Raw genomic sequence first — 26369 nt, 5'->3', positions numbered from 1 at the left:
TATTATTTTTTTCACATTCTATTTTAGTATATTTTATATTTTGTTTTGTACTTCTATATTGTTCCTTTTACCTATATTTTATAGTTTTATGCTTTAGCTTATTTTTATTCACACGTCTAATGCTGCCACACTGTTTAGTGCTCTTAATGCTGAGCTGACCAGTTCCCTCTGGCAGCACATTTCACTGTACCGTTGACACCGTGTTAACTTACGCATGACAGATAAACCTGAAACTTGAAACTAGTTACTAGTGATAACCATGTATCATAAAATTTGGGTGCTTTTTAAAGCATTTTTTTTCTAATAAACTGAAAGATTAGGTCTTCCTTTATGGGTTGATAAAATTATCCTAACTAGTTAAGATCTCTCTTGTATTGCCTGGAATACTTCACAAAGCTGAAAATGGGCCTATTTTTCAGAGGTCATGAAAAGGCCACTAAGTAGTTTTATTTGTAGTGGATTTTCTTTCACAATTGAAATTAAATTAAATTAAATTCTGCACATGTAGTGCATATATAAGAAAGTGGCAACACATGTTGAAATATATTTTGTTTATTTCCCCATAATTGGGTGTTAAAATAAAAAAGAATAACTATCAATTTGTGATGCAAAATATACATAAAATCAGAATATATCTTAACAGATGTTAAGAAAAACATACTAAACATACAATACTAAGCATTCATTCATACAAATATACAGCAACTATGGTTTGGACTCAGTCTTCTGTGTTCAGTGCATCAGCATGGGTGATGTTTTAACAGAAATAAACTGAAGTGAAAGCACACTCCAGTTACATTAAGCTAGTGTAAAGTAAGGTTTCTTCCATGACATGGTCAGTCTTTTGAAATGATATCCAGGTTGGCAAGGTGTCTCATGGTGGGCCTGCCATGAGGACAGTTCCACGGATGCTCAATCTCCCCCATGTGAACCAGGAGCTTCTTCATCTCACTGACGCTCAAAGCAGTCCCGATCATCACCTGAAGACGGTCATAAGCAAAACAAGAGATCGGAAAAATCATGTTATTCAGTTAGTAAATAACAAAACTGATTAACAAGTGGTCCTGTTGTAGATACTTAAAGGATCCGTATTTTTACATTTTAGATTATTGCAAATAACACCTTACTACTATTATGTAAACTTGAAATTGAAATTAAGTTAACGATCAAAATATATAAACTAAAAATGCTTTTTAAAATGATCTGTGGTGATGTAAAAAGCTAAATCTGGTCTATGTAGATATGGACTCACAGATTTTCGACAGGCTCTGGAGGCAAACATCTGCCTGACGCGGGATGGTCGACACATGACCCCTGGACTGTCACTCAACATGAAGATCAGCTCTTCGATGTCAGCTGGGCCAAATGTCCAGTTTTTACTGGTGGGTAGAGACACCAGCTTAACCCTCTCCATCACCTGACCTGCAGTTAAAAATAAAAAAGGCTAGTCGGTATTTGTGATCATTAAAATAGAAAATAACTGTTTTGAACTTGACATAAAACCAACAGTATTTAATAGTTAAGCGTTCATACCGTCCTCATCCACAAGGAACTCAAAGCCATTCTTTCTGAAAATCTCGATGTTCTCTATGAGTATGTTTTCGCTGACAGCAGGGAGATGAAGTTTTTGAGGGCTGCAAACGTAAAGGGAAAAAAACAATAAAACACTGACCAGTAAAGAGCGTAATTTGAAATAGCAGAAAGCCAATTTCACCAAATGATTTTGATTCTTACGCTATGAGTTTCTGTCCTTGGAGCACGGTGTGCTGCTGCAGCATCTCAAAGTTGTATTTCTCATCTGTGGCATGCTGATCAATCATGAAGATGTCCGAGTTGAGTTTGGTGATGATGAAGCCGAGGTTAAACTGACCGATGATCTCCATCTGTTTGAACATGTCTTTACTGTGCGGAGGAGAGATAATAAATTACTGTTGTGGACATGTCACAGCACGTTCAGCCCGCAGCAATTACAGAAGGAAAATCCTACCTGATCTCTTTCTTGAGCTCGTCTTCTGCACTCTGGTTTTCTCCGGGGAGGATTTTGGCCCTGAAGCGTCGATAGCACAGATCATCACTGGCCTTCTGTTTCTTCTGGTCTTCTAGCCTCTTCACCTTCCCTGCCAGCTCGTGAAAAGAGAACTGGAGAGGCACTGTCCTCCTCTGTAGGAGGACTGGAGCGTCGACCATTGAGGAGGATCTCTCAAAACATTTATTTTCTGATTTATGTTCTGTAGGGAAATGTGTTTTCTCTGTCCTGGCCCTCTTGGCGTCCGGGCTCACAGGACAGTCCTCATTGGAAGTGCATCGCTCAGTCTTTAACTCTGGGTTCTCGGGAACACCATGACTATTGTCAGATGTTTCTTCAAATGTTTCATCTTTCACACAGGGTTTGTCAGCAGATAGATCAGGGGAACTCAACTCCACTGAAGTATCACAAATGGAAACAGCACTGTCTCTTTCAGAGTCTGTATCACTGGACATCGTTCCGTATCTGAAACCATCCAATACAGACTTTCCCACTGGGGAGCATTTGCCTAAATCTTTTGTTGGTTTTAAAGGAAATTTTGCACTTGGGGTGCAGTTAGGAGCTATGACAGTGCCTTTGAAAAAAGACTGGAGTGTTTTCTGTGTTGGGGCACAATTGGAAGCTTTTGCCACACTTGATTTGGTCCCAGAACTGGAGCTGAAACTGGAGCTTGAAAAAGCAGCTTTTAGGCCGGCCAGGTTTAGGGAGGACTTTGGGGTCTGTCTGACTGGTTCCTCTCCTGGCTCTGGCACTTTATCATTAGACGAGACAACCTGACAGATTTCAGATGTTGTGGTATCTAGAGACAAATGACAGTCAAGATTTAAGCACTGGAAAAGCACTCTCGGTGATATTACACTGTTAGAACATCGATATATACATCTTAAGTGTTGATAAAAGTAATGATCAGTTCTTACTGGTGCTGGGTGTGGGTGTATAGTTCAGGCTGATCTTATTAACTCCAGCTTCATACATGTTAATGAGAGATGTCTTCAGAATAGCCAGCAAGAGTTTCTCCTCCTGAAGGAAAATCTGTCGTTTGTCTGGAGTTACGTTCACGTCAACACACTCTGAAATAACACACAAAAAATAACTCTCATGAAGAACACAAGGTTGTTGAAAGCAGTGCAATTGAGAAATAACTTAGGTTCAGCAATTTTCTTACCAGAGGCAACAGCTATATTCAAGGCAACAAATGGATATTGATGTCTGTTGTACATATGATACACTTCATTCACAAGTTTGGTCACCTGAAAATTGGGAATAACCAGAAATTAGGCTGAAATCTGTACCACTTTAATTAAAGTCCTACTATTTAGCATATATTAGTAATATATAAATATCTAATAAATGTTTTATAAGACACTATAATGTAATTGTAATTGCAGATTTGTGTTACCTTAAGGGGATCACATGGCCGGTTGTTAATAAAAAAGAACTGCCTGTCTGTGGCACTTCTCCCAACACCATGGTCTCCTCGTGACACAAACCCTGTGATGCTGCCAAAACACAGATTTGAATTTGATTTAAAAAAAAACAAAGAAAAAAATGCACAGGACTTCCATGCCACGGTGTCACTTACGTAAACAGCTGTTTGGGCAGATCTGCATCTTTGAGTCCATATTCTTCAATAACGTTTTCTGCTGGGGACACTTGCTGAAAAGGCAGAAGACTCTGTAGCTGCAGAGGAGATATTGAAACGAAATATTTAGCAAACTGAAAAAGCAAGCAACAGTTTTCAACATTTTACTTGGATTACCAACAGGCTAAACAGTTAGACTGACTTCTACTGCAGATTGCAAACAAAAAATTATAGTCAAGAAAAGTTTGTAAACCAATGTTTCAACCTGTTTCGGTCCAAATATGGCTCCTATATTGTCTCTCATACTCTGACTGCCACTGGTGCTGAGGACTGTACTGCGCTTCCCCTGTCCATTTTGGTTGGAGCAGGTAATACGCACTCCTGTAGAGATGATACAGTAGGACTGCAGGACATGTATCATTTTGGCATACTCCTGAAAAGACAGAACGAATAAATACTTAGGATTAAAGATGAATGAAATAGGAAATTTTATTGATTCATGTGTTTTTTCTGTCCTTCATTCACTGGATGTGAACGTATCAGGAGTGTCACAACATTTATATGATTTGTAGTCACACCGTATGCATGCAGAAAATTAAGAATAGTCCTTGAATGACTGACCTTCTTAATATTGCGCTGAAACTCCTTGTGTCGAACGGGCAAGGTGTAGAAGAGCTGCTGAAGGCTGACTGTGGTGCCTTGCTGCCGGGGATTGGGTGACTGCTGCACGAGGTGGCCTTTATGGTCAAACACCAGCTTGGTCCCCACCTGGCTGGACTCGTGGCATGTCACCACACTCAGGTTACTGGAGTAGGCAGGGTTGGAGAGAAATGTATATGTGATGAGGTTACGGGTAATATAAGTTTATGTGATGATTGAATGAATGAATGAACGTGGCTGTTAAAGTGTTTTACCTCAGAGCACATAAAGAACTGAGGGCTTCACCTCTGAAACCAAATGTTTCTACGTGGATGAGATCAGAGAAGTCCCTCAGCTTTGACGTGTGATGCTTCAAAGCTGTGGAATGAATGGACGAAGCTTAATTTAACCAAAAAGATCAGGTAGACTTTGACTAACACGGTGGAGATAAAAACAAAGCTGACACTTACTCAGTCCTTCAAAGTTGGCCTCTTCTACTCCTTTGCCATTGTCTGACACTTCCACTAGTTCAGCTCCACACTCCTTCAGCCTGACATCTGGAACATACAACGATATGACCTCAAAACATGATATGGGAACTTTGAATAACACAGGAACCGTGTCATTTTAACAAAGATATACTATTATTTTGTTAGAATTCACAACTGTAGCTCTCCCAGAAAACCCCAGTATCACACCGTGTGCATCAGTACTTACCAATGTTGGTGGCGCCTGCATCAACACTGTTCTCCACCAGCTCTTTGACAGCCGTGGCCAAAGTCAGCACGACCTGTCCCGAGCAGATCTGATGGACTGAGTGTTTGTCGATGGCCTTGATGGCTTTGGCAGGTTCAGAAGTGCTGAGAAAGAAACCAAAACTATAACTTTAACCCTCTGCTAAATATTATACTGCAGCAATAGATTTATTATATGCACAGCCTGACCTGTGATGAATGCATGAGGATTGTGGAAATTCTAATTATAAGAGATGGTGTTTTACCAAAATAAATAAATAAAAAGTTGCATGTTCTGCTCATTAGATAATAACTGTTTCTATTATTCAGGTAAGAACATGTAGAAGGATACACAAGATGCATGAACTTTGCATATGAGTAGGGTACAGGTTGATATACATGATTTGCATGGAGTAAAAACAAAAACATCTGCTGGCAGGTCAGATGCAGACATGCAGTAGTTACCTCGCTAACTTACCAAGCATCAGACATCTTCAGAGACTGCAAACTTCAGGCTTTTTATATGAGACAGTGTCTTAAATGATGACAGGACGACACACACATGCTAATTAGTCGCCATTGTCAAACGTGGCCGCTTTGTTTTCACTTGTTGTTGTTAACATTTCCATACAGCCACTTCTCCACATCATGCTGTTACCGCAAAGCTGAAGCCGTGCCGCGCGAGCGCACACGTTGTTCGCGAGCTTCACGCGCGCGCAAAACTGCGCAGTTTGACGCTTATTAAAAAAAAATTAATAATATAAAATGTTTGCGTGTGAAGAAAAAAAAACAACACAAGAGACACAAACGTCAAATAAAATTATACGCGCACACAAATAAATAAATCAAAACCGTTGCCTCAAACTTTGTAGCATTTCATCACCGAGCCCACCGGAAGCTGTTAGGGCTCATGTGCATTTATCTCATACTGTAAAAAACGAAAAAATTTAAATAGTATATATAAATAGTTCTAAGCTATATTACCATATTTATATCATAACACAACACATATGTTTATTTTATAGTGTGAGTTTGATTTAAACGTTTTTTAATCGGTTAATGTTGTGTTAAGTAAAGCACGTACATTGTCAGACGGTCCCTGTGAGTAGCACTATGCAGTTAAATCATGGCCGTCCGTTGACATGACCGACCATATGCGACTTACCGTGACACAAACCTCCACCGTAACCTGCTGATATGTGGATACAATGTCAACGTTTGGGGAGCTGGGACTTAACGAGTCGTTAGACGGACCATACTGAGGATATGGAGTAGCTGTTGCGAATTGGGCAGCGTTTTAAAATAACTACTTTGTTTTGACAAGTCATCATTTTTCAAACCTACAAAAAAAAAAATGTTCACTTCCACATCCAACAACAGCGAATGTTCTGGTAGCGGCAGTAACCTTGTGGTCCACCGGAACATTAAACCCATCAGGAGACGAGAGAGTAGCCTGTTAACTTTAGCCAGCGAAGAGGACGATGAAGTCCAGTTTGACAGTAAGCTGCTTTTCTCCTTCTTGTTGCTTAAACATGCTGTCTGTCGTTGTTATTATTTACTCATAACATTGGTGGCGATAACCCCATTACTTGACACAGTGATACCAAAATAAAACATCCTAATTCTGAGTGTATTAAAGTGTTGTTTGGCTTTCTTACTTTCATTAACAGGCAGTGGTGTAGTTAAGGATTAATGGGGCATGTGAGCAACAACATGACTCTGAGCTGTAGTATTGAACCAACCCTGTCATTACGTCAGCTGTGTTTAATAACAGAACATCTGTTTACATTATTTCAAACATCTGTCCACATCTGTGCAACATCAGACTCGTTTCTAATCCAGATTATGGATTTTGAGCAGTAAAAAGTCCAGATTTATCATATTTTATTAAACCAACACCCACCGGTTTTCCCTCAAGTGAAATCAAAACATGAATATATAGCCACATTTTATTCCAGTTATTTCATATTTACATTGTTTTCCATCTAGCACAGTGATTGTTGTACCTTTATTTTTCATTGGAGTATACCTGCTTATTGTTTTAGTCGTCTTTCAGCAAACCTACTTTTACAAACCTCTCTGATATGCGTCATTCAGTGAGCTGAATTATTTTCCTCGGATGGCTAAAGACATGACACAGTTGTACGATCTTAATGTAGTGGGTGGAGTAAGGAATAAGTAATACTACACTCAAAGTACATAATTATGTAGCCGTCTCACCAGTTTGTGGGCCTGTATTTATGTGGTTAATGTTGATTTTTATTATGATCCTGACATCCTGAAGTCAAGCAGCAGAAGTGAAGTGACAATGTGCAAATGCTGCTGGCCCATTTTAGGGTGAGCTAAATATACAAGAGTAGACGTGTATATCACTGTTTATAGCACGGGGTATTTATTCTTTGCTGGACTGGCTACTCCAAAAAAAAAAATGGGGTCATAAATTGAGTACCAACTCTTATATATATTTATATATTTTGCAGTCTAGTTTTTATACCAGCATAGTGTTCATAATTACAGTTTTAGGCAAGGAAATGCATTTACACTTTTTATATGTTTTTCCCCAATTTAGGACAGCCTGTCCATGATTGTGTCCCCATCTTACACAAACTGCAGACTACAAGCCTCCACAGATCAACTTTGATCCATACATCATATAAATAACCTCTCCAATAAAAACATGCTTAGTACTCTATTGTACATGTACTATGTAGAATCCCATACTGTTCTCTATTGCACGAAGAGCAACCTGTTAGGACTACTAGACTAGACAATAAACATGCTTCCTTTTCCATTTCCAAACAGAATATTTACCATGGTATATTGATATATACTACACAGCCCAACCATAATCAACAGGCTTATAGATGCGCTTGATATTATACATTTATAAAGTCAGAGGACTGGTGCAAGACATATTAAAAATAGAAGCAATTGAGATGAATACGAATGAATATCCAGACCTTTTGAGTGGGGGTTCAAAATCGGTACATCCTACATTTCCCATAGTGCAATTTAATAGCATCTTTCATCAGACTTCCCCTGCCTTTATAAATGTAGAACTGTGTAGTCTTATACAAACTCACAGTTAGCAAATGAGGATGTAAGATCTAGTCACATGTTATTTCAACAATGAATTTCTGCTTTAAAACAAATCAGACATCCCCTCCACACATCCTGCTGTATGATGAAATTGAGTGTCAGGCAGCCTCGCCGGATGAAACAGCCCCTCCTCCTTCCCATTCTGGCACAGTGACCAAGTGTTTCAGCTCGGTCATGTGTTTATAGACTACAGTTAGGTGGAGGAGGCTGGTGGCTCGCTGGAACAGGCAGATAAGCATTATTGCTGTGTACGCCCCCTTATGTATACACAAGATGAACTCAATTTGTGGCTTGGATGTAAGCAGGATAATCATTAGTACATTTCTCAGTGCTTTATAGTGGACTGAAAGTGTTCTAATGCAGAAAAAATGGACCTAGGAGACAAAAACATTGTTGAAATGATAGCAAAAGTTATAGAAGAAGGTAAGACTAAAGAGGGGAAATGCTTTGTGTATATGTGTGTTTGGATTTGAATGGGAGTTTAACAAATTTAATCTAAACTGTTAATATTGAGGCTGCAGTCTCCAGCTGTTTAAGGAGCTGCTTACTCACTTAATTTCTTTTTTTCGTATTCTCAGCTTCGGACACAGATGATAACCGCGAGGTGTTGATGGCTGGTAGACATTATGTGTCCATCCAGGAGTTTGCCTCAGCAATCCCCAACCACCTTCTCCTGGGGTCTCTCCTTGAGCACCTATGCTTCGTCTACGAGAGCAATCCAGCTCGCTCACGCACGCTGTTTAAAGGTACTGAGATGATGTACTGAAACTGCTTGTTTAAAAAAACTGCAAATGCAAATCAGGTGTTCTGTCTGATCTGGCTGTGTCGAGTATTTTAAGATTAATTCTAAATTCAGTTACAAATTGTTTTGTTGTTCCTCTGACAGTCATTGGACAGCGTTTAGCTGCCATGAACCTCCTCTCCCCTCTGGCCATAAGCGATGAGTTCAGCACTGTCAGACTCCAACACAACCGGGCCTTCACTGAGCTGCTACATGCTGCCAGCTCCTCGCTGTATCCACAGGTAACCTGACAGATCACCAATACGTCCACTAGATGTCATGTTTTTAGTCTTGATGTCGGGACTTATTCGTTTTTTTTTTTTAACAAATGATTTAAGTGAGTATTTGTAGTTGGTGTGACAGGTGATGGTACAATCTTGTGTTAACTGTTACTTTGTGTGTACTCTTCTCATTTTGCAGGGCCAATGTCTCAGCACAAACGCACAAAATTCTACAGTAAGGTAGGCTTTACTCTGACTGGATTTTAATATTGACTTGCTTCAAATAATCTTTTTTTTAATTATTATTATTGTACAAGGTCAAGGAGTTACATAACAGATGTATTTGCCCTCCCACAGACCTAAGGAGGGACTCTTTCAAGCGCAGACATCCCGGTATCTTAGTGAATTTGAAGAAATATGCAGACTTGGAAAAGGATCATATGGAAATGTTTGTAAGGTATTTAACTCTGTTCTACCTCACACTATTTTAACAAACTCCTTTTAATGAGCGACATGAGTTGATCAACACAATCATGTTATCCGTGACATCTCCTTGTAGGTTATGAACAAGCTGGATGGACAGTGCTACGCTGTGAAGAAAATTCTCATCAAAAAAGTCTCAAAGGACGACTGCATGAAGGTGAGCCATCAGAGTTTGATCAATAGAGCTCAAATTCAGAGCTTTAATACACTAATAATTGTATTGTTTTGTTCCAGGTCCTCAGGGAGGTCAAAGTGTTGTCCAGCCTGCAGCATGTAAATGTCGTGGGCTATCACACTGCGTGGATGGAACATGTTCAGCCTGCGGCACGTGAGTATTTGACTGCTGTTCTGCGACAAGTTTGTTAGTGAAGCTGCTATTCACAGAGTTCAGTGAACAATAACACTGATTGTTCTTATCCTGTGAAAAACAACCCTGTTTCCAGATCCCAAGACTCTCCTGCCTGCACTGGAATCACCTGAAGAACAAGAAAGGTAGGATTCAGCATTCATTGATCTAAAACTAATTGACTTTTATATCATATGAATTCATAATGGAATGCAGCCCTATTTATTAGGGCTGCAGTGGTTAACACTGTCACCTCACAGCAAGAAGTTGAACCTTGGCTGGGTCCTTTCTGTGTGTAGTTTGCATGTTCTCCCTGTGTCTGTGTGAGTACTCTCTAGGTACACCAGCTTCTTCCCACAGTCCAAAGACATGCACTTAATAGGTTAATTGGTGACTCTAAATTGTCCGTAGGTGTGTCAGTTGTGTGTCTGGTTGTTGTTGTTTGTCTCTATGTGTCAGCCCTGTGATGAACTGGCGACTTGTCCAGGGTGTAACCAGCCTTTCACCCAGCAACAGCTGGGATAGGCTGCAGCCCCACCATGACCCTGATAAGGATAAACAGTTACAGATAATGGATGGATATTTGTTAGTTTGATTTATAATATTTTTACTTTTGGTTGACTACCTTGGATGAATTATGAACTTGATTCACATCACACGTGAATTTATATTAAAATGTATTTTTCTTGTCCTGTCATACTGAATTTATATATGCAAATGAATTAACAAGATTTGATCTCTGCTCTTTCATTCACAGTTCTATTGAGAGCCCTGACAGCAGCAGCAGCAGCTCTTCGATAGTCTTTCAAAGCCTCAGCGAAGCGGCGTCTGCCAAAATACCCCCAAGAGACACCCAGCCTGTCAAAGCTTTAGTTCCAGCCCAAGAGAAGGGTCAAGTGGTGTGTCCCAAGACAATGCGCCGCATCCCCACAAACTACGTCCCCTGTGTGTTCCTGGGACAGCGAGATCCCGCAAAGGGCTCTAAATGTCCCGCCACGGGCTTGGACAGTTCAGCACTGTTAGAGGAGGAGTCCAGCAGGAGTAGCATCGAACTGAACAACAACTTCTGCATTGACAGGGAATATCCTCAGTGGGCTGACATTCACACAACAAAGCCTTCTACAGAGGTGGGTGATTCAAGAGGCAAATTATTCGATTTTATTCTTCCGGAATTTGGTAAAAGAATGTTACAATGAAATGTATACTTAATTTTTTTTGTTATGGTTTGGTTGTATCTGCAGGTACAGTTCCACTTGATGCTCTACATCCAGATGCAGCTGTGTGAGCGCTCACTGAAGGACTGGATCTTTGAAAGGAACACCAAGCCCAAAGAAGAACACACCTCAAGATGTAATTGTTACACTTGCATTACTTTACAATATCATATTTGTCCATTGCAGATGAGAGAAGTACAGAATTATTCTACGCAGATAGTGTCTTTCACGTCTGTTCTCAGCAAAATAAATATATGACACGTTTGTATTTTCAGGTCCGTATGGATGTGTTAATACTGAACAATCACTCAACCTGCTGAAAAGGATACTTGAAGGAGTAGAGTACATTCACTCCAGGGGAATCATGCACAGAGATCTGAAGGTAAGCTGCTTCGACAGATTGTATTTGATCAGATGCAGTTTGCATCGACATGTTGGTGTTAAATAGGAGCAATATCATAGGAGTCATTTAAAGAGTCCTGTTCATCTGTCTCAAAGGAAATGTGTAGATTCTCCCAGCAGTTGAATACAAAGTCATATAACCGCTCAGGCAGGATTTTTCTCAACTCCTCTCTCTTGTCTTGGACATGTTTCAGATAAATGTCACTCTTGCAAATATCCTTTAGCCTCCTTGGCTGCTGGGTGAGTTTTAGTAGCTGGTCTCTCTGTTTGAAGAAACATGGTAGCATCAAAGTCGAGGGCAAGTGGCCTTTCTGATTGTAGACTGTGAGCGGGGAAGTCAGACTGAAGAGTTTTAACAGCAGAGAGCTGTTCCTTAGATTAGGCCTGTGGTTCAGGAACAGGAACAGACAGTTTTCTCCTGCTATGCTCAGCTTATTGATGTTGGCTCCGTACCTGAGCAGCAGATCCACCAGCTCCTCGTTGCCCATGCTGCACGCCTCGTGTAAAGGTGTCCTTCCAGCTTTGTTGGCAGCGTTAGCCTCAGCCCCGTGATCAACCAGCTCAGAGATGCAGTTATTATCGTCCCCCAGGGTTTTAGTGATCTTAACAGCCAGTGCCATAGCAGCTAGGTGCAGAGGAGTGTTCCCAGAGTGCTTCACCCCCTTTAGTTAAAAAAAAAAAAAAAAAATTTACTTGAATTTTTAATGTAGGATCTGATGCACGTCATTCGAAAGGATGTGCAAAGGGTGGCACTTTCCACATGAACATTTGCGTGTGAGTCAACCAATTTCTTTTGTGTCGTCTGAAACAAAATATACATGTGATGCTGGTACAAGTTATTGTCCATGAAAAAGAAAATGAAACAGATGTAACACTGTAAAAATGCATAAATGAATGAATTACATTAATTTTAATATTTTCTTAAAAAGAATTTACTAGTTGAACTGAGGTTATACTAAGGGAGATCTTGTCTGAGGGTTAGGGTTAGTCAGTATTTTTATTTTAGCTGAATTCTAAATATTTACTTTGGAGTGTTTTTTTTTTGTTTGGCTGTCTTAGGTGCACATTTTATACCTTTTTATTTTATGGTATTTTGACTTTAGTAGAAATACAGCTGTGCTGCCTCTACTATGACTGCTGTCTGTGTTTGTCTTTTGTGTTTTATTGTGAAAGTTTAAGCAAGAAAAAAAAAAAAAAGAGAAACAACACAAACCATGTTGATATCCGCTCCCTCCTTGATCAAGCTGGCCATAATGTCCTTGTGGAGGATCCCAGCGGCCATATGCAGGGGCGTCATCCCACTGCTGTCCACAGCATTAACATTAGCGCCATAGCTGGCCAAAATATGAACGGCAGACAGAGCTGCATATTGTGTTAATAGGTGAAGAGCTGTCTGACGCCTATCACCCTCCACCTAGGGAGGAACCACAAGACGCACACACCTGAGGCAAAACGTTTTAGGGTGGGGATCACAGCAAGATGGTGCAAAAAGAAGCTAAACATAGATTTGCTATGTGAAATACTTATCACCTCTGCATTTACGTCAACGCCATGCTCACAGAGGAGCCGCAGACAGGCCTCTGCATGCTCGTGCACGCCTGTCACTGTCGTCTGGACCTTGGAACTCGGTTTTCGCCAAGTAGTGAGGATGCTCGGCCAACTGGTTATCACCAAGTGCAGAGTGGTTCGACCGAGCTGGTCCCTGTAATAAAGGTAGAGACTGTGAAACTGGTCCAGATAGAGAGCTGTCAGCTTTTTATCAAGGTAAAGGGAACTGGTGATACGTTGCGTTGTACTGGGTGTCTCTTGGCAGATGAAATAGGAAGTCGTCACACCGAAACGAATATACCAACTTCTTTGTTTTAGGAAATATTATCTAAAAAAACAATCTCTGCTGTTATTTTAGGTTGTACTTGTTGTTCTTGTGAGCCGACATAACACTGTAGTACTGATGGGCGTGATGTTTGGCATTAGTGTGTATATCTGTATGCTTTGTGTGTTTGATCAGACCTTATTTCAGGATCTGCCCCCGCTGACAGCAGGCTACGCATGCTCTTAACTCTTCTGTAAGAGGCAGCCAGGTGAAGGGGGTAGATAGCAAGTCCCTAAGACAAGACAGAACAGGACAGAACATGGTGAGACAAACTGGAATGCTAAAAAACACACACATGTTGCAGTCCAACACTTACAGGATGTACTACCTTATTCACGTATTTCTTTCAGTTTCATTACTAAACTGGCATTGGAGCATAAACACGTAACAATGTACGTAATAATTGAACTTCTTGTCAGTATTGCTGTTTATATGCCTGTTTGATTTTGTGATTATTATAATATTTAAGATGCTATCCATGTGGTTCAAACTTAAATTTAATATCTTCCGATTCTCACAAGTAAAGTAAGTTTAAAAATGGTTGCATTGTTGCATTTACCTTCCAGAAAACTTCTCCAGGTGCACCCTCTTGTACCTCGATGAGAAAGTTGCTTCCGTACTGTTTTGTAATGTCTTCGATGCGTCCCAAGTCTTCATCCAGAATTGCAGTATAGAATTCATTGTTGTAAAGCTTGATAACGTTACCACACCTATCCTGGCGTTCCTTGCTCTTCTTCAGCATGATCAGTCATCATAGCTTCACTTGCTGTTTGTGGTTAGCCCTTCACTGGATGTGTGATGGTTCAAAGCTGGTTATTCGAGTTTGCAGTTCAAATTCTTTAGAGGCATGTTAATAACTGTCAGGCCTCCTCCTCTTAGGAGGGAAAATTAAAATGGTTAGCTACTTCCGTTTCCTGTGTTTGCCAGTTTCAGCACCTACTTCTGTTTTCTGTCTTTGGCGTTTTCAGTTCAGTCTGATTTCATCATGTACTTATGTGCCCAAGTGTGGTGTCGAGTCTTCCTGTCACAACTGATATCTTCTTGCTGCGTGCGGGGCCAATTTTGGGGACTGTTGACACTCCTCTGAGTCATTTACAGGTTCTTCCTGCATAGTGCATACTGCATAGTTAGTAAGCAGGGCTTAGAAAAGCTTACATGTTTACCAATCTATCTTTTGAAATGCAGGAAATGAAGTATTTCCAAATGAACATAGTTTATATGTTTTTGATGTATGAAACACACACTGATTCCAAAACCATCTACACATTTACACCCAGTGTTATCTGGAACTAATGTATGTTTACTGTGTCTCATGCTGCTACTTGATGCTTGAATTTCCCCAGGATCAATACATTATGTATTTATCTATCTAATTGCAATATCTTTGTATTTTTTCCAACAGCCAAGGAACATTTTCCTCCATGGTCATGACTGCCATGTCCGTATCGGGGACTTTGGTTTGGCCTGCAGAGATATAATAATGGATGGCCATAAAAGGAGCACCTCTCCCAGCAGTGGTAATACTTCACCTCTTTGCTTATTTACATGTCTCAGTAACACACAGAGTCGCCAGTAGGTGGTGCTATTTGGTCACATTTCTGGTGTATTTTGCAGATTCTTCACACACTACAGGTGTTGGCACATTTGTGTATGCAGCACCAGAACAACTGAAGGACTCACATTATGATTCAAAGGTAAACACATACAACTGTATGACAACAATATTATGATGAATCCACACTTTTTACATGTAACATAACAAATATCCCGCTAACATGAATCTTACTTATTGTCACCTCTTTAGTTTTTTAGTCAGTCTAAACTTTATTTGTGTTGCTGTTGCTCTCCCAGTCAGACATGTACAGCATCGGTGTGCTGGCTTTTGAGCTATTTCAGCCCTTTGGGACAGAGATGGAGCGGGTCCGGACCCTCGGGGACCTGAGAGAGGGGAAAATCCCAGACTCGTTCTGCCAAAGATGGCCAGTCCTGACAAAGTACATCATGAAGCTGACGAGTAAAGAGCCCAGTGTTCGGCCCACAGCCACCCAGCTTCTACAGAGTGAACTCTTCTGCAGTAAAGACATAGTATGTACTAAATGGATATATAATTTATATCTAAAAATAATTAGCATTAAAAATCTTATTTGGGATTACTGATCTAAAATCTAAAAATGATGTAACTGTTTCATTACTTTTGCTTTACTATTTGTGTGCCTGCACTGCATGTGTCACCAGAAAGTGTAATAATCATTAATTAATTAATTAATTTTTCCCCCCTCTCTAGGTGATCCATGGTTTGCAGAGAAAGGTTGAAGAGCAAGAGGAAGAGATCATGGAGCTGAGAAGACAGATCAGTCAGCTTCAGAGCTCACAAGTCACAGTTCATTTCTCAAAGACAGACAAGACCTGAGCCTCAGACTCTCAGGAGACTCTCAACTCTCCACAGACTGTCAAAACTTGATTTATTCTACCACTGCTGTACTATGTTTTACCTACTTTGTACAAGTGGTAGAGTGCGTGTGTGTGCGTGTATGTGTGTGTGTGGGCGTGTAAGCATTTGAGTGTGTATTGTACACCTGGATGTAAGGGTGCTATTATTTATCTTCATTCAGCTGTCCAATAAAACATATTTCTGCCAAACCTTGTGGGGTTTCTAAGAAGCAATTTGTGATTCTCGTTTATTTTGAGATGTTGCTTTCAAAGTGTTACACTTAGAACAAATTGGAAAAAATATGACCTCGAAGCAGAAGTAACAATGTGCATTTTGATTTTTGTGCAGCTTTTCAATCCCGAGGAAGAAGCTGTCCATTGTCAGCAAATTGTGGACACAACAAGTTTCACAAGTTTGATTTTATAGGGACAGGCAGGTTTATTTCCATGCATGGGTGTACATAAAGCTTGATTTAGTGCTCACAAAGGGGTGCACTCATATATTTTGAGAACCTTCCATACTGTAGGTACTCTTATTGATTTAGAAATGAGTATTTCAGCATAGATATGCCAATTTAACGTCTGTTTATGGCAAAATAATAATCATGCTGGAAACCGTTATGGCTGTACATCATGTACACAAAAGGTCAGAGGTGTGTACATGCGACGGATCTTCCCGAAACACGTTCCTCGCAGAGAAACGGCCGAATGAGCCAATCAGAGACGTCGTTTCATCGCAGGTACCCGGATGTACCCGTGGGGCAATTAGCTACGTCATTGTTCACCGCCGGACACCCACTGGAAATAAGGAATGGATTTACAACAGCTACTAACGTATTCATAACACATCCCAGGTGAGTGCGTTGTTGCTTTTACCATCGAGGGGGGCTTTAACTATGCAGCCGCGATATTTCGGTCGGCCTGAGCCGCCGAGGTTTGTTGTAGTAGCCTTACACCGGTCCTCTGTCATGTCGGAGGGAGCAGCGCAGCGAGCACACACAGCCGCCGGTGTCGAGCCCCTCCTGTCTAAAGCTAGCCAGACGTGCCCGTTACTCGGCCCCGCTTGTTGTAAATCAAACGCATTTCGAAGTGGAAACAGAAAAGCGTCCTTTACGCGTCCGTAGCGGTCGGTTATGTCGCTGCCCGCCATGTCAGTCAGCGTCCATCGTGTCGAGCTAGCTAGCAGCGTTAGCATCAATATTGCCGCACGAGCGCCACCGCCACCGCCGCCGCCGCGCGCTCTGTTAGCTCCGCTCGGTAGCCGCGCGCGTGTGTGTGTGTGTGTGTGTTACGTTCGCCGTTTCCATGGTGTCGGTGCCTTCGCTAACCCCCTCGCGCCTCATCAGTCACACTGTCCCCCGGCCTTCGACGAGAAAGGTGAGCTTTTTTTAACCGGCGGTCCGTCTCCCACGGGTGGGAACAAAAGGTTTATTCGGTGTTTTGGTGAGGTTTAGCGGCGCTGCGTGTTAAAGGCCTAGCAGCCGTCTGTTAGCCAGCGTGAGCCAGTCTGCCGGAGCGGGTGGGAGGGAACAGCTGTTGTTGTAAACGTGCTTCCGACCAGGAAATTTCCTCGCGTCGAGGGGTTTTTGAACTAGAAATCGCGCACTTTGTAACTTTTAACTTTTAAAATAGTTGTTGTGCCAGCGCTCTGAATGATGGCCACATTTAAAACATTTAAAGTTAATCGTGCAGTTTGTTTTCTGAAATTATTATTTTAAAGGAAATATTGCAAGATGTCCATAAAAGGCAGTTGCAGCTATGTTAATGTAGTTTTTAAGATGCAAGCGGAGGCTGAATGACAAATGTGTTACCTGCTGTTATTATTCATAGCTTTTGTTCATGTACACGTTGTGATCTGTCAGCAAAGACCTCTCTTGTTTAGACACAATGCATGTGAAGTAATAACGTGCTTATTTGTGAGAGATTGAGCTATTTCAGACTACTCCCACTGAATTTGGCTCTCTGTTATGTAAACAAGCTGTTATACAGTTGCTGGCATGTTCCCGCGTCCTCCTGAGAAAGTGAATAAACTTTTCTGTTCATGAACATAGTTGATAAATACAAAACATTGAATGTATTATGTATATTCCACAGCTCTAAAACTTGTCTGTGTTTCCGCCCCTCGTGCAGCAATGAACAATGACCATAGTTGACAGATCTTCAGAAAAGTCTGACCACGAGTCAGTAGGGTGTAAGCGATCTCCCTTCACCAGCGGAGACGTGGGGATGGACGGCAGCTGTTCCAGCAGCTGGGCGGTGGGTCCCACAATGCCCAGTGACTCTCCGAGGCTGAAGGCTCCAGGAGGCTGCCTGGGCCCGACGCCCGGAGCTGTGGTCTACAACAGTACACCCTCTTCTGTGGACCGGCCCAAGGAGCAAGGTAGGAGCGAGGGCTTTTATCAGCTGTGTTTTCATGATGCATGTGTCTTGAAAGCTGGGAGGAAACTATTTAGGATGTTGGCAGGGTACATCTATTCCATTGCGTGCAGACCCCGAGTGTCTGCCAAGTTATACTCTCTGCCTTCATGTATTCATCACACAGTAGCTGTTGTGTTGGCAAGCAGTATGATTTAGGCATGCATTTGAGGATGATACTAATATATCAATATCAGTATTTTCCACCCATATTGGAAATGCTGATGTACACTTTGCTTGGTCTCAAAACAAAAGACATTAGTAGTCTTTTACCAAAAAGACCATATTGCTAATTTTCATTTCCAGTTTCTGAATTGGCTATACTAGATATAAGTGTCATACTGTTTCAAACAAGTTATCTGGAAATGTTCTACATGAATAATATAAAGCTGCGGCAATGAAACTTTTTGCTGTTTCTGTATGAGCCTGTGACACAACTGGTTTTGTGGGTGTTTTGTTGCTGCTTTCACTCTATTTTCATTCATCCACTTACATAATCAGACCCGTTTTAAATTTGAAGCGTGATCAATCACTTGAGCTTGTGTTGTTTTGACATAAAGAGCACCACGAAAAACGAAAGTGAAAGCAAACTTTGTCAGCTTGTGTTAGTCTTTAGACATTATGTAACTGTTTAGACTGATGGCTTTGACTGTGAGGGCTTGGTTTTCTTTTACTGTGTGCCAGTATGTACTTACATAGACGTATGTGGAGATAATTGTTGATGTCCTTGACCTTTCAAATGCATTGACTCTAATTTTAGTAATGCTGTCGGCTCTTGTGTGTCCAGTGATAAGCAGTGATGACGGCATTGACTTGCCGCAGAAGGTCCTCTTCGCTCCAGAGCGGCTCAACCTAAAGTGGACCCAGGTTCACCGCATTGGCGCAGGCCTGCAGAACATGGGGAACACCTGCTTTCTGAACTCAGCCCTGCAGTGTCTCACCTACACCCCTCCGTTTGCCAACTACATGCTGACACGCGAGCACTCAAAGACATGTACGTCGTGTGTTTCACAGCACATCTTTGTACATTACAGTCACACAATAATTATCACATCGATCTTTAGACACTTCAGCATTATCCATGAGCTGTTTTCTAGCCTGATTCACGTCTTACTCATCACTCTTTCGTCCATCTGTTCCCGCTGCAGGTCACGAGCCGGGGTTCTGTATGATGTGCACCATGCAAAACCACATCATTCAGGTCTTTGCCAACTCTGGGAATGTCATTAAGCCCATCGGTGTGCTCAATGAGCTCAAAAGTAAGTGCCTGTACAGCTAAAACACTGAAATGATTCATTTTTTTTACAAAATGATTACCTGAAACGAATGACAGGAGGCGCTGTGTGGCTGTTTACCTTTTTGAATTTTGGAGGGAAAATTTCTGGTGGATGAAATTTTAACTTTACAGTGGCGTAAGCTTCATGACATTTATCAACTTCGACTCTTTAATGATTTTGTGCTTGTGTTTTCCACACAGGGATTGCAAAGCACTTCCGCTATGGAAGCCAGGAGGATGCTCATGAGTTCCTGCGGTACACAGTGGATGCTATGCAAAAGTCCTGCTTACCTGGATCCAAGTAAGTTTCATCCATTTCCAAAAAGCAGCTCAGGATAACACAGAATCATATGGTTTATCATGTTTTTATATTTTTTAATATCATTAGCTTTTAAATATTAATACTGGCCATTGACTGTGTCAGTAAATATGATTGTTTCTGTGTTGGGCTGATCCACTGAACCTAATGCAAACCTTCCAGTCTAAGTGTAAAAACTATATGAAGATACGCTGAAGTATTCATGTTTTTCTGCCGAAATATATGAAATCAGTGTGGAGCCATAGATACACCAGGCAGACCTTGTGATTCTCAGAGGACTTTTTAAAAATGGATTTTTAGAAACCTCAAACATCGAGTCGATTGTTATTCTGTAGTAACAGGTGGCCTCTCAGCTAATTACTCTCGCTCCAATTCTTCCCGTCCTCACTCTTTAGGGTTGTGAAGTGACTGAGTACTGTTGTCTGTTTGTTTGTTGGATTAATGAGGCAACCCGTCAGTTGTGTCATGACCCTGTTTCTCACTCTCATATCTATCTTTGTGACAGATTGGACAGGCAAACGCAGGCAACCACTTTCATCCATCAAGTATTTGGCGGGTATCTAAGGTCCAGAGGTAAGTAAATAGTTTTGATTTTTTTGATTTATTTCTTTTACATGAAGTCAATTTGGCGTTTTTTGTTTGTTTGTCTACAGCTTTGCTAGACTAATAAATAAACTGATTTTTCTTTTTCAGTCAAATGTTTAAACTGCAAAGCAGTCTCCGATACATTTGACCCTTTTCTGGATATCACTCTGGAAATAAAGGTAATAAATCAGTATTTGTTGTCTTGTCACTTGTGTCTAATGTTTCTGTTTTACTCCAAACTAATCAATGAAGTCAGATTATTGCAAGAACATTTCCAAAAAACGATTTTCTTTCCATGCAGACGGCTCCCAGTGTCTCCAAGGCTCTGGAGCAGTTCGTCAAGCCAGAACAGCTGGATGGAGAAAACGCCTACAAATGCACCAAGTGAGTTTTTTACAGACAAATGCAATCCAGCCAAGAGCACAAGAAAGAGCCAGTGTTTTATTTGGTTGTTAATTTATGTCTGTTTGCCAGATAACCAATCAAATGTTTGTTTCCTTTAGGTGCAAAAAAATGGTCACGGCCTCAAAGAGATTTACCATCCACCGCAGCGCCAACGTGCTCACCCTCTCACTCAAACGCTTTGCGAACTTCAGCGGAGGCAAAATCACAAAGGTACTACGACACGTGTGGACTCTACTACCCAGAACCACGATATGGGACAGCACCCATAACACAGTGATTTAATGAAGTGAATGTTTGATATTAAGCAGCTGTTTTCTGGTCATCAGGATGTGAAATATCCAGAGTACCTGGACCTACGGCCCTTCATGTCTCAGTCCCAAGGCGAGCCCCAGGCCTACGGGCTGTACGCCGTGCTGGTCCATTCTGGATTCAGCTGTCATGCTGGACACTACTTCTGCTATATTAAGGTACTGGCACTGATACAGACCACTGTTCTAATCTGTCAGGACGCTGCCAAGCACACATGAAGCACATTTGTCTTTCCAACACTGCCAACACTTCCAGCAATCAACAACTAGCTATAACAATTAAATGCAGAGTTCCTTTACATACTGGGTTCCTAAAAATATAAAGGAAAACGGGTTTTCAAGTTTCCAAGTCTTAGTTTGAATTCATATAAGTATACATTTCAAAGCCAATTTAGTAACTAAAACTCATAAAAGAAAAGGGAAAAAAATGGATTATTCTGTCACGCAGTTAGGTTAAAATCTGCCAACTTCTCTGCCGTGTGTCTCAGGCGAGCAATGGGCAGTGGTATCAGATGAACGACTCCTCTGTGTCTGTCAGTGACATCAGGTCTGTGCTCAACCAGCAGGCCTACGTCCTCTTCTACATCAAGTGAGTAAACCATTTAAAAATACTTGTACGGTCATAAGTCAGCCTGAATTCAGACATACTGAACATAACCGAAATGTACTTAAAGCAATGATTTATTTATAATTAGTATTTATTGACTAAGTCTTAGATTTAATAGAATCCCTCTCGCTCATTTAACATTAGTCATTTCAAATGTTTCCTATCACTAACGTCTCACTCTTTTGTGTCTCTAGGTCCAGCGATATGAAGAAAACAGGCGACTACAGCCACATGAGCCATAATTCAGGCATCCCTGGTCAGTCATCTCCACGTCCGGTGGTGATACCACGCATTAACACCACCGTTCACCATAACAACATTGGCTTCATAGGTCCCCAGCTGCCACCACACATGACCAAGGTACTGCAGACTTGCTTACCTCTAAATGAAATTTAAGATGGTTAGACTGAGACGCTCAACATGTGTCCTTTTTATTTCCTTCTCAGAGCGCTCTCCATGTCAATGGGAATGGATCTCTGAGGGACTATCCCACTAACTCCAAGCCCAGCACCAGCAGCAGTGTTGTGGGAAAACCTAGCCATGGACTGGCCTCTTCCTCTTCTTCCATCTCCCACTCAATCAGCCGACCCACAATGCTCCCAGACCACGACAAACGCCAGAAGCTTTCATTCTTCATTGGACAAGGCAAACAGAACCGCCCATCCTCCTCCTCCTCTTCCTCCTCCTCCTCCTCGTCCTCTTACAGCCAGCCGTCCTCTGCCAGCAGCAGCTCCTCCTCCAGCTCTTTATCCTCCTCACAGTCTACCTCAGACGTCCACTCAGACATTCGCTTTGTTCCACGTCAGATTAACCACGTTAACGGCACGTCTTGCAGTAACGGCAATCGCCACACTGGAGGGAACGGAGCGTCGTTCCTGGTGCCGTACGGCCAGGAGTCCTCAGAGGAATCAGACCAGGAGAACACCGGTACTCTGGATAACGGCTGTTTAGCAAAGTCTCACCTTAATGGAAACAACAGAACGGGAGAAGTCTTTAATAAATCTGCTCAAGCCACCAACGGCGAGTCGGGAGTGCACCACAATGGTAACGGATTGAACGGACCAACATATGGCGTCTCTAAATCCAGTCAGAACGGACACCATTATGGACACCACAAAGTGAATGGACACAGCACCCCTGATAAAGTAAATAACATGCTTTGTGTTTGCTATCTCTTTATAATATAGTAATAAGTTAATGAACTATGGTTATGTATCTGAATTCATAATTCTGTCTTGTTTTTGCTCAGATCGCTGACAACAATCACAGCAGTTCATCCTCTGTAGCTACTAATGGACTAGACAGTGACCACAGTCAAACAAGGTAAGATAAGACTCTTCATACAGAGCTACAAAAAGGTTATTACTCTGCTGAACATATATTAAACAGTACCATTTGTTTGCATGGTGAGATTATGGAAGGAATGACTCGTGTATATTTTTTGTTTTTCAGCGAAGAGACGCATAATTCTGCCTCGTCCCAGGCCACTTCTTCTCAGAGCGTCCACCCTCCTCCTGCCAGTGAAAGCCAGCACCTCTCCACTCCTGACACAAGGGCTAAAACTGTGTCTGAACCCCTGCCTCAGCATACAGCATCCTCCGCTGTTAGCTCTCTACCTTCCGCTACTGCTACAAAGACCCATCCTGTCCCATCTAGAGAATCTGCTTCCTCTTCTGCCCATCATGGCAACGTCAATGCGGCCTTATCCACCCCGCCAGAATGCTCCCAAGGCACCAATGGGGCCTCCGCAGCTCCACAGAAGGTCAGCAGAGTTGAGGACGACGCAGTGGATCAACCACAGACCAGTGCTCCGTCAGCAGGGACTGAAGGGCGTACAGGTGCTAAGGAGCAACACCAGTCTAAGCCCAGTCCTAAAGGCAATGAAGGACAATCTTCTCGAGACAGGGAGAGAGACAGACTGTACTCTGACTGGAGCAGAGACAGAGAGAGACATTACAGGGACAGGAGTCAGGAGCGAGAAAGTGATGGTGATCGCCATCGGTACAGACGGGACTACCGAGATCACCAGCACCATCGCTCGTACAGGGATCGCTTGCCTCCTCACAATCGTTCCTCCAGGGACTGGGACTCTGAACGTCGCTGGGAACGGACTCTCCATCACCCCAGGGAGCGTGATCGTGACAGGTGCTCTCACCATTACCACCACTATCACCACTACCGGTCCAGAGAGGACTGGGACCGCAGGCAGAGGGGACACGGTTATCCCAACCGTGAGGAGTCTCACAGTCGCTGGAGGTGGCAGGAGGAGAGTCGAGAATCCCGGGCGATGAAGGACAAGACCAACGGCAGGGAGAGGGACTATTACTCGTCAAAGGAGGAGACTTCCTCGCCCACCACGGCGGCGGAAACCTCAACAAAGTCAAAGGGCTCGCCGCCTCGGGCTCGTCCCTCCTCGTTTGAATCTGCTCAAAACAGGGAGGATCAAAATCACAAGAGGACCTCTGATCCTCTGAGCAAGGAGAGGGACGATAGCTCGGAGGCACGTCGCTCTAAGAAACACAAAAAGAGCAAGAAAAAGAAGAAGTCGAAGGATAAAGACAGACACAGAGAGAGTGGGTGAGTAACACCATCTTTGCCTTCATGCTCCCTGACACTTTTTTGTTGAAGTTTGTCATTTTGCATAACCATTCACCATAGAATGCTATCTGTTGTCAAGTTTCAGCTTCTCTTGGGCTATTTATTTGGTACTTTTTAATGACTAGGACTGATGACAGAGCCTGATACCTCGCAGTCAATTTTAGATTCAGTGGATTGAAAATAATCACGACATGTTTCCTGTCCTCCCACCAGAAGCTCCGACGTGGATTCAGACCGAGGCACCGAAACAAAAAAGAGGAAGAAGAGAAAGCGGAGGCAGCGGGACAGCGATGGCGAGCAGCACAGCCCGGGAGCTTCCCGGAGCCACAAGAACAGAAGCAGCGAGGAGAGGGAGAGCCGCAAGCGACGATACTATGACACCAAGGACACTAAACACGACAACGGTTTCTCACCAGAAAAATGCCGGCGAACAGAATACGCCGATGGCAGCGGAGACCATCTACTGCCCACCAACCACACCTCACCCACAAACGGTTCAACTCACCGCCATCTTAACGGACACACAGGTATTACAGCTTTCTCCCAATCGACGTCATCCTCGTCGCTGAAATAAATGTTTAAACACTTACATGTTGATCCTGTTTTGTAGGAAACGGTTACAGCCAAGCCAACGGCGACTCCCACGGATTCTCCAGTGGCTTGAAACATTGACTGTGAGTGGGCGCCCCCTTTTTCTTTTTACTGATTATCACAGTATGCAGTCAGTGCTAATAAACAACAGGAACTCTCATGAGAGATGCAAACATTTCAGCTCTTCTCTCTCGTTTCAGACACATCAACACCATTTTAACAACAGCAGAGGAATGACATCAACAACTTTTTACGTGGTGCTTCTTCATCGGAAATATATTGTATTTTTACCACAACTAAAGTGTTTTAAATGTTCTCAAATCTTTTTTTTTTAATTATTTGCCGCAAATTCTCCTAACTACAATTAAAACAAAAACAATAGAAACATTCACCTGTTGAACATTTATGACGAGAAATATTAATATATACTTGTATGAACACAAACAAAGCCTGGAGCTTAAACATCTCAGCTGCTGCTCAGTGGAACTCAGGACTTGAAAACTTAACATCCATCACGGATCGTCCGCCTGCTTCAAATCAGAGTGAAACAAAAGGGAAATGTGTAGCCTAAGAGGAAAAAACCGTGAGGCTTCACGTTGGCTGCAAGTTTAAGATGTCACCATATCTACAGAGCCGCAATGTTTTGGAGTTTTTTTTTTTTTGTTTGTTCTTCTTTGATCCCACTGGGAGCGGACAAACGAAACCGAAGGAGATACTCACGAACGAGACAGACGAGCACGTTGGTGGGAACAAGGCTTCGCTGACTGATACCTCCACGTTAACCCTGGACAGACTTGAGGACATTTCCCAGCTTTTGTTTTTTTTTTCTTTGTTTCCATTTTGCTCTGAAGCCTAAGATTCACCCTCTGTCATTTTTAAACTCCTTCACAAAAACAGAGGTTTCTCTCTCCCCCTTCGCTCACATTCTTTTTTTTTTTTTCCTTTTTAAAACGTTTAAAAAAAAAGCATCAGAAATTTGTTATTATGGCTGTGGACCATTTGTGTTTGCTTTTTAATGAAAAATACAGTTTGTGTCTTCTAGCGTCATAAAAAAAAAAATACTGTGAATTTAATTTTGAACTGTACTATCAGTTATTTTTATACGTAACGATCCTGTATCAGGGTTACCCGTAGACATTTTGTTGATTTGCTTCGTTTTTAGAAAAAAAAGAAAAGGAAAAAAAAACGTTAATTTTAACCGTACTCTCCAGACGACAAAAGTCACTGATGGGTATGGTCTGCTTTTTGTTTTTTTTTGTTTTTTTCAACTTCAGACAAAGGTTGAAAAACTGCTGTTATATCTTTTAGTTTAGCATGTCAGAATTTATACATTGTATAAGGTAAAAGCCTTAAAATACATTTGTTAATGTCAGAAATTGTAATCTGTTCCTGGTCTTTGACTTTGTTTACAAGCTGCGTTGAAATGAATGGGGAG

At 41.9% G+C, this 26369-nt stretch overlaps 4 protein-coding genes across 7 annotated transcripts; 2 read left to right on the top strand and 2 right to left on the bottom strand.

Annotated features, from left to right (window-relative positions):
* Window positions 1-573: 573 nt before the first annotated feature.
* pms2 (PMS1 homolog 2, mismatch repair system component) lies at window positions 574-5693 on the bottom strand. 2 transcript variants are annotated; one of them, XM_027289823.1, is made up of 15 exons: window positions 5460-5693; window positions 4965-5107; window positions 4718-4804; window positions 4523-4625; window positions 4230-4413; window positions 3874-4041; window positions 3609-3706; window positions 3426-3525; window positions 3192-3276; window positions 2944-3096; window positions 1988-2825; window positions 1735-1902; window positions 1534-1634; window positions 1253-1422; window positions 574-980 (listed from the first exon to the last, which is right to left on the bottom strand). In XM_027289823.1, exons 1-15 carry the CDS (start codon window positions 5471-5473, stop codon window positions 837-839), a joined length of 2556 nt encoding a protein of 851 aa, XP_027145624.1. In that variant the 5' UTR covers window positions 5474-5693; the 3' UTR covers window positions 574-836. The 2 variants fall into 2 exon arrangements, with proteins under 2 accessions (XP_027145624.1, XP_027145623.1); XM_027289822.1 differs by having other exon boundaries at window positions 5447-5488.
* A 392-nt stretch (window positions 5694-6085) lies between these two features.
* On the top strand, window positions 6086-16057 carry eif2ak1 (eukaryotic translation initiation factor 2-alpha kinase 1). Of its 2 annotated transcripts, none has more exons than XM_019272080.2 (15): window positions 6086-6480; window positions 8659-8826; window positions 8967-9103; window positions 9282-9322; window positions 9440-9539; window positions 9642-9722; window positions 9800-9893; window positions 10009-10057; window positions 10669-11038; window positions 11153-11261; window positions 11401-11507; window positions 14803-14917; window positions 15015-15094; window positions 15252-15485; window positions 15685-16057. In XM_019272080.2, exons 1-15 carry the CDS (start codon window positions 6336-6338, stop codon window positions 15808-15810), a joined length of 1956 nt encoding a protein of 651 aa, XP_019127625.1. In that variant the 5' UTR covers window positions 6086-6335; the 3' UTR covers window positions 15811-16057. The 2 variants fall into 2 exon arrangements, with proteins under 2 accessions (XP_019127625.1, XP_019127626.1); XM_019272081.2 differs by lacking the exon at window positions 6086-6480 and adding an exon at window positions 7842-8503.
* On the bottom strand, window positions 11501-14731 carry LOC104918059 (ankyrin repeat domain-containing protein 61). The gene is made up of 5 exons (XM_010729679.3): window positions 13960-14731; window positions 13538-13632; window positions 13058-13229; window positions 12741-12941; window positions 11501-12189 (listed from the first exon to the last, which is right to left on the bottom strand). Exons 1-5 carry the CDS (start codon window positions 14140-14142, stop codon window positions 11566-11568), a joined length of 1275 nt encoding a protein of 424 aa, XP_010727981.2. The 5' UTR covers window positions 14143-14731; the 3' UTR covers window positions 11501-11565.
* Window positions 16058-16562: 505 nt separating the features above from the next.
* Window positions 16563-26301, top strand: usp42 (ubiquitin specific peptidase 42). 2 transcript variants are annotated; one of them, XM_019272078.2, is made up of 18 exons: window positions 16563-16684; window positions 17961-18210; window positions 19033-19239; window positions 19394-19504; window positions 19723-19822; window positions 20346-20413; window positions 20534-20604; window positions 20727-20809; window positions 20929-21040; window positions 21157-21297; window positions 21627-21727; window positions 21940-22105; window positions 22192-22890; window positions 22995-23068; window positions 23198-24322; window positions 24557-24870; window positions 24954-25017; window positions 25135-26301. In XM_019272078.2, the coding sequence occupies exons 2-17, from the start codon at window positions 17970-17972 to the stop codon at window positions 25013-25015; spliced, it is 3675 nt and encodes a 1224-aa protein (XP_019127623.2). In that variant the 5' UTR covers window positions 16563-16684; window positions 17961-17969; the 3' UTR covers window positions 25016-25017; window positions 25135-26301. The 2 variants fall into 2 exon arrangements, with proteins under 2 accessions (XP_019127623.2, XP_019127624.2); XM_019272079.2 differs by lacking the exon at window positions 16563-16684 and adding an exon at window positions 17108-17207.
* The last annotated feature ends 68 nt before the right edge of the window (window positions 26302-26369 follow it).

The sequence above is a fragment of the Larimichthys crocea genome, chromosome XVI, assembly GCF_000972845.2.
Source record: "Larimichthys crocea isolate SSNF chromosome XVI, L_crocea_2.0, whole genome shotgun sequence".
Taxonomy (NCBI): Eukaryota; Metazoa; Chordata; class Actinopteri; family Sciaenidae; genus Larimichthys; species Larimichthys crocea.
The sequence above is the reverse complement of the archived record's forward strand: the minus strand, read 5'-3'. Positions and strand labels throughout refer to the sequence as shown.

Coding starts and splice junctions, on each gene's coding strand:
- pms2 (XM_027289822.1), bottom strand. CDS start 5,466: ATGCTTGGTAAGTTAGCGAG. Junction 4,805..4,964: donor TGCAGGCGCCACCAACATTG/GTAAGTACTGAT, acceptor TGTATGTTCCAG/ATGTCAGGCTGAAGGAGTGT. Junction 1,635..1,734: donor CAAGGACAGAAACTCATAGC/GTAAGAATCAAA, acceptor TTACGTTTGCAG/CCCTCAAAAACTTCATCTCC.
- eif2ak1 (XM_019272080.2), top strand. CDS start 6,336: ATGTTCACTTCCACATCCAACAACAGCGAATGTTCTGGTAGCGGCAGT. Junction 11,262..11,400: donor AGAAGAACACACCTCAAGAT/GTAATTGTTACA, acceptor TTGTATTTTCAG/GTCCGTATGGATGTGTTAAT. Junction 11,508..14,802: donor TCATGCACAGAGATCTGAAG/GTAAGCTGCTTC, acceptor TTTTTCCAACAG/CCAAGGAACATTTTCCTCCA.
- LOC104918059 (XM_010729679.3), bottom strand. CDS start 14,142: ATGCTGAAGAAGAGCAAGGAACGCCAGGATAGGTGTGGTAACGTTATC. Junction 12,942..13,057: donor GCGTTGACGTAAATGCAGAG/GTGATAAGTATT, acceptor GTTCCTCCCTAG/GTGGAGGGTGATAGGCGTCA. Junction 12,190..12,740: donor AGGGAGCGGATATCAACATG/GTTTGTGTTGTT, acceptor TTTTAACTAAAG/GGGGTGAAGCACTCTGGGAA.
- usp42 (XM_019272078.2), top strand. CDS start 17,970: ATGACCATAGTTGACAGATCTTCAGAAAAGTCTGACCACGAGTCAGTA. Junction 20,414..20,533: donor CGGGTATCTAAGGTCCAGAG/GTAAGTAAATAG, acceptor TTTCTTTTTCAG/TCAAATGTTTAAACTGCAAA. Junction 24,871..24,953: donor CCATCTTAACGGACACACAG/GTATTACAGCTT, acceptor CCTGTTTTGTAG/GAAACGGTTACAGCCAAGCC.